Below are 10,680 nucleotides of genomic sequence, written 5' to 3' on the forward strand. Positions count from 1 at the left end.
GACCACAAAGAATCAGCACTCTATTTTTACACTTGTGCCCAAAACTATACTTCTCATCGCACGTGAAACACAGGCCTCTATCTCGTTTTTCCTTTATCTCAGCGGGAGATAAACGTTTAACGGGTAATGGAGAATTCACACTTGAGGAGGATTTCATAGAGGATGAACCCGAATAAGTAGTATGCACAGGACCCTTGTTAATCAATGTCAGTGTGGACAGAGTAGGACGTGCCGACCAACCCGAACGACTAAGTGAGTTGCGACCCAGAAAATCCTCATGTCTGTCTTCAAACAGCCAAGCTTTTGCCATGGCCTCAGCCAAATCCATAGGTTTGGACAGAATCAATTCCCTTCTAATTTCCAATTTCAGCCCCCATATGAAAAAATTCAGAAATAAATGTTCTGCGACCCCTGAAATGCGAGTCATCAAATCTTCGAATTCAGTACAATATTGAGCGACGTTACCTGTTTGAGTAAGCTTAGAGATTCGCCCCAGTGGATCATCATAGGCTGATGTCCCAAAACGTAGCTGAAGCGCTTGAATGAACGCCTCCCAACTCATGAACGACCCTCCCTTTTCCATCCATTGAAACCATTTGGAAGGCACTCCGTCTAAGTGAAAGGGAACCACCATTAGCCGCAAGCGAGCATCCACCTGTTGGAGATCAAAGAATTTATTGATCTTGTAGATCCAATCATCTACATTAGAACCGTCAAAACGAGCCACCTTAACTATGAGATTCTTCAAGAGGGCATTAATCTCACGACCATCATCCTCCCCATTTACACGACGAGTAGGTGGACGTGTTTCTGCTATCCCTGAACTCCCCCCCCCCCCCCCCCCGTTTCTGGCGAATGAGGAATCAGAACCGGAATCGACCCGATAGAAAATTGCGCTAATGACTCCTTCGTCTCTGCCTTGTGTTGTTCCAACATCTCTGAAAACTTCCCCAAGTTAGCTGCTGAAACAACATCGAGGCTTTTCTTCATGTCCTCAAACAGAGCAGCGATTTCTTCGTTCTTCATTGTGAGTGAGACAATGAAAGCACCAATGATACCCCAAACAGGGTATAAGTATTCTTCGAGTCAATACAAAACTCCAATTGCCTTTCAGCTTTTCCTTCAACATACCCATAACAGAAATTACACAATAGTATTTATATGTCCAAATTACCAAGCTAAACATTTCCATAAAAATAACAAAATCAGTTACTCTCCCTAGCGTCTCTCCATCCTCACGAAGTCGGTTAGCCATCGGGGTCTCACGCGAGTTTGCCGTCCACGCGCACCTTCCTCTTCACTCTCTTCTTTGTGTTTGGTTTCTTTCCTTTCTTTGCTGTGCTTTCTACCTTCCTCACGGTTTGGGTCACTATCTTGGGCTGAGGACTCTATCCGGCCTTTGATTCCTTCTTGTATTGTTTCATAGTCTAACTCTATTGGGCTCTTGTAGTGGGTTGGGCTATCATATTAATTATAATGAAACTATATATATATATTCATCTTTAGGCTTTTTCTCTTAATTAAGAAAAAAAAATCGTATCTTGTTTTATTTATTACTTAAAAAAATCATGTGTTTTGTCATGTATATTTTCCTCGTCTCCATATCGTTTATAAAAAAATTTGTTATTGTTCAATTGAGAAAAATGACATATCGTTTTAAATTTTGACATCGTTTTTTTCATATCGATTGTATCTAGAAGAAAATGTATATGAAAAACTTCAAGTTATGTCTGAAGTGATGATGTCCGATAGCTAAAACGACAAGTGATCCTAAAAATGGAAGGGGCATTATATTTGCACTCTAAAATTTGATTAAGACACCCTATTTTTATTAAAAATTAATGCGTAATTAGCAGAAAAACCTCCTTATTTTTACTTTCTTATACACTTAACTCCCACTTCTTTATTTTCGCCAGTTAACCTCCCAAACCCACGTCCCGTTACCAAATTTATTGTTCCCATCGATTCCCTTCATTATCTCTCCAAACTCTCCTACGTGGCCAGTTAAAACCCTGTCCAACTCACTCATAGATGCCCACGTGGATAATTAAATTAGAAAAAAAATAAAAACCTAGAAAAAAATTAAATTAAAATAGAAAAAAAGGGGGAAAACTGGCTTGAACTCATCTGTTGAAGCTTAGTTTGTCCATGGTTCAAAATGTAAACAGAAAAACAAGAAATTTTTTTATCTACTGAGAAGAGGAAGAAGAAGAAGGAGACGAGAAAGTTGAGCAAGTCGACTATGAAGAAATGTCATTTTGGAAGGGCGGTGAAGACGAGGTTCCTCCTGACTATGGTAAGCACCTTAACCTTCTTCCATTCTTACTTCAGATTTTTAGGGTTTTAGAAGATAAGTTTCGACTACAATGCTTGCTCGTTTGATGGGTTAAATGCATTAAGGGTGGGTTTTATAGGGTCACTAGTACGACTTTAATTGTTCTAGGTTTGTGTTCGTGGTTAAAGTGGGTTTGAATAATGTGCTAAAAAATAAAGAAGTCAGTGGTTGTATGGAATCTAGTTGCCATTTTCAGTGGGGTACGATTGCATATGGATAATTTTTTTTGTCTGTTCAGTGGGGTATGGTTGCACATGGTTTTTTTGTCTGTTTGTTTGTTGTGGGAGTGAAATGCTAATGGGGTTTTGCCTTCCCTTTGTTAAAAGGTGATGGGGATTTCCCAAATTTTGGTCCTTGACTGAATTCCACTTTGCTGCGAGTGAAGCTGACCTATTCACTGTCAATATATACCATGGGGGTATTTGGTTTACTCCTTTTGGAAATAAGCGATATGAAGGAGGGTATGCTGCCTATTTCGACAATTACAAGTATAAGAAGTTTCAGAAGAAGGCTTTAGATGATATGGGTCAAGGGTTAGGTTACAAATTCCCCTATGGTTTTAGTTCAAGCCTTATGAGAAACACTTGAATATGGGGATAATGGTTGTAGGGGAGAAGGAGGTTAGACTGTTTTTGGATGATATGAGGGATTGAAGTTATAGGAAGTTTCAAGTATATATGGTGTCACTAGGGCCTTGGTGCAAATGCACCAAGTGATACAGGGCCTAGTGTTTAGGATTACTACAATTTTTTTTATGTAAATGCTTAAACTTTTTTTTGTTTGGAAAAAACGACAACTATGTATTTGTTGGACATATAGGCTAAGAATTTTTTGTTTGAGAACAAATGGCAACTAGGTATATGTTAGAATTGTTGTCTTTCAGCTGTCAATTTTTGATGTGGTATGAACAAATGACAATTACCATGCAACCTTTATTTGAATTTATTCTCAAAAACTGCAATTTTTGGGTTGCATTCACCATAACTCTCCATATTTGATTGATTTCTTTCCATAGACTTTGACTTGCTATGCATCAACGATTGTTTTATGTCCATTAAATATGGGGGTTCACTCAGATAAGAAAGAAACTTCCTCCTCCAGGCGAGCAGCACACCGAGCAAGCTCGGATTGTTTTACTTGCTCAGGAAGATAATCAAAATTTGCACCTTGATTGTTCTTTCAGAAATGTAAAAGCAATTGAAGGTAGCTCCCTGGAACCTCTCCAAGTTGCTAGCATTCGACTCTTCGAGCGACATAACCTGATCCTCCAGTGTGGTGCCCTCCTTCATGCTCACGACCAGATCTTCTTGCAGTTTGACTGCCTCCCTATAGTTGGTCTCATAAGCTTCCTTGTATCTATCCTTCCCAGCAACAAAGCTTTGAACCATGGACAAACAAAGCTTGCTTTTCTGTTTTTCCTCTTCTCAGTAGATGAAAAAATTTCTTACTTTTCTGTTTACATTTTGAACCATGGACAAACAAAGCTTCGAGAGTTGAGTTCAACTTAGTTTTCCCCTTTTTTATAATTTAATTTAGTTTTTTTTCTAGGTTTTTATTTTTTTTTCTAATTTAATTATCCACGTGGGCATCTAAGGGTGAGTTGGAGAGGATTTCAACTGGCCACGTAAGAGGGTTTGGGGAGATAACAGAGGGAATCGACGGGAACAGTAAATTTAGTAACAAAACGTGGGTTTGAGAGGTTTAACTGGCGAAGATAAAGAAGTGGGGGTTAAGTGTTTAAGAAGGTAAAAATAAGAGAGTTTACTGCTAATTACTCAAAAGTAATAAATAATATGTATATTTTTTTCAACTTATTTTCACATTCTTCTATTTTTTTTCTTTGTCATATTCTAAAAATTACATATAAATAATATATATTAAAAATATTTAAATAAAAAATTAAAACAAAAATAAATATAAAAAAACTTGTTAAAGTAAGATTTTTTTCTAAAAACTATACATTATTTTTTCTTAAATGAATGAAAATAAGATAAAATTATTGAAATTAACCAAAGAAAAAAAAGAAATTAAAGGATGTCAAAATTATTGAGGTGTCTATATATATTTTTGGAGTGCAAATATAATGCCCCAAACTAAATTAGCTGCTTTTACTAAGTATTGGCAAACAATGTCGTTTCGTTAGTTTATCTAAAAGGCTGTTGTCGTTCACTTCTAGACAATGCATGTTATAGTGATTATAATTAGTCTATAATGTTAGGAATAGGAATACAAAGTGAAGTAATTGGTGAAAAAAATTAGAATTTTATTTTTTTTAATCTCAATTTGCAAAATAGTACATGTTTTTTTTTTATATAATTTTTTGTAATGTATCATTCCAAATAGAATGTCAAGTATGCGTACTTCAAAAGCTATTTTTGTAAAGAATTATTAAGAAATAATGTACGGTCACTAAAGAAAACCCATTTTACTAAGCAACTCGTACAAAAGTGTGTCCTACTTGTATTGTACTAAATATATATGGAAACTGCAACGGATCCCACGAACAAAAACTATATAAAAAGCATTAATTATTGCTAACTAATTCTGCAAAATTCAATGTCGTACATTGTTTTGTGGTCGAATTGTGATGTGACTATAATACTATTCATAAAGATTAATTTGATATATAACAATTTCATTAAAAAAACAAGCTTGGTGATGGTCTTTTCTCTCTAAAATACGACTAAAACTCGGCAAGACTCCTAATGATGAACTAAAGACGATTAATATTGATACGGACAACGTACACATGCAGTCTCATGTATAGTAATATCTCTAGACGTGGTGTGACCAAAAAGATTGCATGAAAACACATTGACACCTTTGTTAACTTGTTGAGCCATTTGGCACCAAATTTTGCTCTTTCAACCACTATATATATATATAACTAGGCCTCAGCCTAGGTATTGACCTAATACCATTAAGTTAAAATGAATCCAGATACAAAAGGAAGTGGTGTTACGGCCTGTAACAACAAGTGTGGCTGCCCTTCACCGTGCCCTGGTGGCTCCGCTTGCAGGTATAAGTTTTAGATGGATATACACATATACCACTTTTTGTTTTAGATTCAAAAATCATCTGTTCAATTATTTTCGAGTTTGTTCTAAAATATATTATGTATGATAAGAAGTTCGGTTGGAGTTTTAGTAATTATATTTACAAACTAATCACACTAGTTATTTGATCCATGCTGTTCAAATCCACAACGAGTGAATTAATACATAATGATCTTATAAATGTGTTACTATACTTGTATTTATTTAATATAAATTTATAAATGTGTTAATGATCGTGATCACTCCTACTTTATCATAAAGAGACACATCCAAAATGCTTAGAAACTTAATTTCATTTATAAGAGTATGTGTCACTCCACTCATCAATAATTGGTTTTGAGATGCAACCCCGTACTTTTTAATATGCATCTCATTCTACTTTCTAAACCAACTTTTACATTCTAACATAGTATCGAGTCGTCCAAAATTAGTGAGTAAAAATAGTGGCCACTATCTTAATAGGGTGTTAGAGATCGAATTCCACATCCAAAATATATGTGAAAACTTAATTCTATTTATAAGAACATGAGTTACTCCACTCATCATCAATTGTTTTTAGATGGAACATAAAAACATGAGTTACTCTATATTTACTTGTGAGGTTTGAGACCTGAAATGTAACAGGTGTAACAAATCGAGAAGCGAGACAACAAGTAGTGGTAGTGGAGGTGGAGATGAGCATACAAAGTGCTCATGTGGAGAGCACTGCAGCTGCCACCCATGCACCTGCAGTAGCGCCACTGCTGGGCTTGCCAAGGCTCCTTGCACTTGTGGTCCTGGTTGCACTTGCCTCACTTGTGCCTCTTGAATCATGATACAACACCAACACTAGCTATAAATATAGTTACATGCTAGTACTCTACCACTCTATGTATGTGAAATAAATTAGAATGAATACTAGTACGTTTAGTAATTAAAAATGGCCAACTATAGTTGCTGGTGGTCATTAGTCGTACTAAGTTTGGTTGCTATATAAGCAAGTAACTTAAAAAAAAAATGAATAGAATCTTTTTTTTTTTAAAAATAAATTATTTATTGTATATGTTGTTGTAGGTGTTTTGGTCATTATAATCCTTGTTCAAATTTTATATTAACGTCTTTGGGAACGATGTGTAGCGATGTGTCGTTTTCAATTTTGATGAAAGTCACTTTTGTTCGCGTACTTTTGTGTTGAATATTTTACTGTTAGTTTTAGTTGAATTTTACAAATGTCATTTTGTTTGTATTCTAATCAAAACGACATATTTTTTTTCGTGAGAGATACGAAAAAATGAGAGAGAACAGGAGATTGGTTTGTCTCTTTAAACTAAAGTTACACACTGATCAAGGACAAGTCGCATTTTCTTTTCAATGGAAAATCAATAAAAATAATGAGAGTCTAGCCATGAGATCATCTGAATGTTGAGGATGTTTAAGAGAATTGCTAAGGGGCATCACTTGTCAAATATTATAAGTAGGTGGCATACTAATATTTGTATAATCTAATATCGAGTCCTACTTATTTAAATTTAATAAGAATTATAGAGTATCGCTAACCAATCATAAGAAGACACCTCATGTGGCCAAATAGCAATACTTATGTTTTAAAGGTCTAGAGTAATTGGACAGATTTGTATGTAAGGCTTAGTGCTTTACTTATATGTATAACAACATGTCGTTTGTCCTCTCTTAAAGCAACGACATCATTTGGTTGAGAAGATAATGATAAGATCGACGCGTGTACAAAGTGGAGGTTTTTGGGCACTGCCAAATGTGGATTTGGAGTCCTATTCTTGGAAGCTTGTGCTGGTTTTTGTGATTGCTTTAAACCCAGAATTCTGTTCTTTTGGATGGATAAATAGGGGTCAGAAATTAAAGTGCACACATCCAAGAGAAGCCATTTTCAAATGTAAATATATGTATAACAAAAATCTCTGAAAGTATTCATTCTTAGCTGAGCTGTATACATTTTTATCTGCATTCATTTAATTTTAGTCAGGACACTTTCTACCAAGCAAGAGTCGGTGCATTTTGTTTTTAACCAAAATGGTGATTTTGGCTTATGCAACTACCACAGCTCAAACACTCCTTACGTGGTGAAACCAAAACAATTGCATGAAAAACCATCGCCACCTCTGATTAAATTCAATAAATTAACAACAAATTCAGGGAAAGTACTATCATGATATAGATAAATATGTAGATATATATTTTACATAAGTACCAAGAATCATCCCAGAAGTTGCTGCAAGGAGGCCTGAAAATGAGTGACACGGCGGGAAATATCAAAGTCTGCGACGACAAGTGTGGATGTACCTTGCCATGCCCTGGTGGCCTGGCTTGCAGGTCAGCGAGTCTAGTTTTATTTTAACACCTAGATTTTCTCTACAGTATTAAGATATTCATACATGGGAAAGAAAACTATTTTGACAGAAAGTAGATGGTAAGAAACCAAACCAACGATATTTATTATGTGAAAACAGGTGTACACCAGGAGAGACGGTAAGTACTGGGAGTAGTGGAGATGACCATATTAAGTGCTCGTGCGGACAGCACTGCGGCTGCAACCCATGCACTTGCGCTAGGAGCGTTGTCTCCACTGGAGTTGGCAAGGCCTACTGCAAGTGCGGTGAAGGTTGCACTTGTGTCACCTGCACCTCATGAAGTGTATGGTTTATGCTTTCATGAAGATATATAGAGTGTTGTACGAACATATAACATGTATATCATATGTATAGGCTTGTCTAGTTAGTATGGCTCATTATCTAGTTATCCTGCATCGATATCATGTTATGTTCTAATAACTAAATAAAGAAAATATGTTTATGGGGTCTTTGATTTTCTTCAATCTTTACTGCACAAGTAGTATTAGTTTCGATTTCATCATCTAACAAATGAACCAGTTTTAATACATTAAGGGATTAGTATACCTTGCCGTTTCAAGGTTTTCTATTCTTCCCTTCTATTGATATGGAAAGTTATTGTTTTTTCATTCCACTCTTCATTCTCCGAGTCGAGAGACTTCTCATAAAAGCTGAACTCCCCATTTGTCCTAACGGCCAGAGCGGAAGTGCTTCTAGTGCCATAACGTCCCTATGAATTTGATAAAAAGACAGAGTTGAGAATTTCAGCGGGAAAACAAATTAGACAATAACTGACTAAAAATATTAGACTTACTAATGGATTGACTGCATCAACAAATATAGAACTTAGATGGTATTCTTTTTCTCGAGGATAAAGGCCAGGCAGTAAGCTATAGTCGTCTTTAATTGTGTTGGTCATCAACTTCTCCACCATTTCTTTTGCTGGAAGTTCACCATCACTATACGTGTTTAACATCTCTTTGAAACTGTCACCTAGTCGTTGAGCCTGAAAAGAAAACAACCAATATGATTATGACCCATAATTTGTAACTGAGTCGCTGAGCCTGACATTAATAAATTAAGTCAGAAATAGGGAATTGGGCAAGTTTTTCCACGAGTGTTTGATGATATAGGAGCAAAAGAAACGTTCTCATATAATTGTTAGCCACGAACTAGGGTGAAGCTTATATATATTTTGAAACTCCTCCCTTGCTCTACAATATTTGATGAACAGAAACCATTGTAATAGGTACCATGAAGGACTCGAACCTCAACTTCTTAGGGGAACAAACTGTTAGGAAACACACACCTATTTTCCAACACAAACTACATGTCTGACCGCCGTTTGAGATAGCAATAGTTCCTAGAAAAGACTCGAACCTCATAATTTGTAGAAACAAATTACAGGCCCGATCACAATTTGAGCTACTCCTCATGGGTGGTGAAGCTTATATTATTATATCAACTCCCAAAATAGAGACTGTACTATTGATGCAGAATAAGTTTTTAATTATTGAGTTTCGAACAGGAAATGCAAATTATGCAGAAAAAAAGAGAGTGACGTACCTTCTTACCTTTGGCCATGGAGTGTCTAGACTTGCATTGGACAGCACATGAATTCCAGGCAAGACGTTGGTCACATACTTTTGATCGTCGTTTGGCCTATTGGTCACATGAACCATGGTATTCGAACATATATCAACTAAAATAAGGTTGAATCCATTATAGTGATCTACCTCTTTCACAAGTTCCTCCGCAAACTCCACTGGGCTCTTCTTGCTCTGCCATCATTTCAACCCATGAGAATCTCTTTACAACCTCAAACAAAACAATATCTTCTACAAACAAGAATATACATAACACCACAATTAAGAATATTGTGTCGTGGCTTTTCAAGGAAAGTTATCAAATAAAAGAGAAAAAACAAATCTTGACAAGATATGATCAATACCCAAAGGGGGTTAATGGGTTCTGTCTATATATGCGAAATGAAGTTGTTAGGTAAAGAAAAAAAGTTGACCTGTAAGAAACGAAGTGGAAGATCTCCTCTGGTTTTGGGTTGTGGAAGCACGGTAAGTTCTCGAACATTGGTGAGAAAAGCTATCTTACCATCTCTGGCACAAGCCAACCATGTCCCACCCGCTAGTCCATCTTTTCCACCCAAGATTTCGTCTCCTTCCCACCATCCCAGAGGCTCAGTCGGTCTTCAGAAACCCAAACCCAGAAAACCCAATTCAAATTTATATCAATCAATGGCCTGAGAAAAACTCGAATAAATACTCACCGGCTGTGATACTCGTCTCTGTTGAGCAAGAGAAAGAAGGGGTACAGTGGGTGGGTTTGCCATAGAAACGCCGCTATACACATCTTCCCTTCGCCGACTCCTATGCCAACGAATAACGACACATTTTATTATATGAAAGGAAAACTTGACCCTTCTGCATCCGACTAGGGGTAATTTTTTTACAGGACAAAGTTAAAAATCATCACATTTACATTTGTATTTGTATGCTTTCTACCATTTTGTGGTCAAAAATACCTTGACATTCAAATTTCCCTCTCTCTCTCATTTTTGTTTTCTCTCTATTCTCTCCCAAAATCCTCGATGATATAGTACTAAATCAGTCATATTTTCTCCCAAATCCGAGTATCTCATCGCTCCAGAATTTATCCCCTTTCTTCTTTTTGGTCTTTGTCATCCTCATCATCTTCTTGTCGGAAAATACAGGTAGGTAGATTGTTTTTCTTTTATTTTTTTTTAGTTTTGACTTCTTTAAAAACAACATTAAGTAATTTAGGAAATGGACAATATCTTAATGTGTTTTGTTGTATAGAATTCCATTAAAATAAATTAGACAAAGTTTTGATGAGACCGGAGAATGAGTTTGAAAACATGGTTTTTTTTTTCTAGGTTTGGGAGGGATAATGATGCTTTAGCATTAGGTTA

At 36.1% G+C, this 10,680-nt stretch overlaps 3 protein-coding genes across 3 annotated transcripts; 2 read left to right on the forward strand and 1 right to left on the reverse strand.

Annotated features, from left to right (window-relative positions):
- The first annotated feature begins 5,265 nt into the window (after positions 1 to 5,265).
- LOC133787453 (metallothionein-like protein 4B) lies at positions 5,266 to 6,438 on the forward strand. The gene is made up of 2 exons (XM_062225548.1): positions 5,266 to 5,354; positions 6,016 to 6,438. Exons 1-2 carry the CDS (start codon positions 5,266 to 5,268, stop codon positions 6,197 to 6,199), a joined length of 273 nt encoding a protein of 90 aa, XP_062081532.1. The 3' UTR covers positions 6,200 to 6,438.
- A 1,043-nt stretch (positions 6,439 to 7,481) lies between these two features.
- Positions 7,482 to 10,444, reverse strand: LOC133787469 (uncharacterized). Its single transcript, XM_062225549.1, has 6 exons — positions 10,018 to 10,444; positions 9,754 to 9,937; positions 9,308 to 9,514; positions 8,548 to 8,739; positions 8,301 to 8,463; positions 7,482 to 8,021 (listed from the first exon to the last, which is right to left on the reverse strand). The coding sequence occupies exons 1-5, from the start codon at positions 10,098 to 10,100 to the stop codon at positions 8,320 to 8,322; spliced, it is 810 nt and encodes a 269-aa protein (XP_062081533.1). The 5' UTR covers positions 10,101 to 10,444; the 3' UTR covers positions 7,482 to 8,021; positions 8,301 to 8,319.
- LOC133787485 (EC protein I/II-like) lies at positions 7,634 to 8,203 on the forward strand. The gene is made up of 2 exons (XM_062225550.1): positions 7,634 to 7,716; positions 7,854 to 8,203. Exons 1-2 carry the CDS (start codon positions 7,634 to 7,636, stop codon positions 8,032 to 8,034), a joined length of 264 nt encoding a protein of 87 aa, XP_062081534.1. The 3' UTR covers positions 8,035 to 8,203.
- Positions 10,445 to 10,680: the final 236 nt, after the last annotated feature.

Source organism: Humulus lupulus, chromosome 1 (assembly GCF_963169125.1).
Source record: "Humulus lupulus chromosome 1, drHumLupu1.1, whole genome shotgun sequence".
In the NCBI taxonomy this organism is placed as follows: domain Eukaryota; kingdom Viridiplantae; phylum Streptophyta; class Magnoliopsida; order Rosales; family Cannabaceae; genus Humulus; species Humulus lupulus.

What these genes read in the sequence shown, in the direction of transcription:
- LOC133787469 (XM_062225549.1), bottom strand. Translation starts at nt 10,100, where the DNA reads ATGTGTATAGCGGCGTTTCTATGGCAAACCCACCCACTGTACCCCTTC. An exon ending in TTCCACTTCGTTTCTTACAG is followed by an intron (nt 9,515 to 9,753) that starts GTCAACTTTTTT and finishes AAATGATGGCAG; the next exon opens with AGCAAGAAGAGCCCAGTGGA. An exon ending in TAGACACTCCATGGCCAAAG is followed by an intron (nt 8,740 to 9,307) that starts GTAAGAAGGTAC and finishes TTTTCTTTTCAG; the next exon opens with GCTCAACGACTAGGTGACAG.
- LOC133787485 (XM_062225550.1), top strand. Translation starts at nt 7,634, where the DNA reads ATGAGTGACACGGCGGGAAATATCAAAGTCTGCGACGACAAGTGTGGA. An exon ending in CCTGGTGGCCTGGCTTGCAG is followed by an intron (nt 7,717 to 7,853) that starts GTCAGCGAGTCT and finishes ATGTGAAAACAG; the next exon opens with GTGTACACCAGGAGAGACGG.
- LOC133787453 (XM_062225548.1), top strand. Translation starts at nt 5,266, where the DNA reads ATGAATCCAGATACAAAAGGAAGTGGTGTTACGGCCTGTAACAACAAG. An exon ending in CCTGGTGGCTCCGCTTGCAG is followed by an intron (nt 5,355 to 6,015) that starts GTATAAGTTTTA and finishes GAAATGTAACAG; the next exon opens with GTGTAACAAATCGAGAAGCG.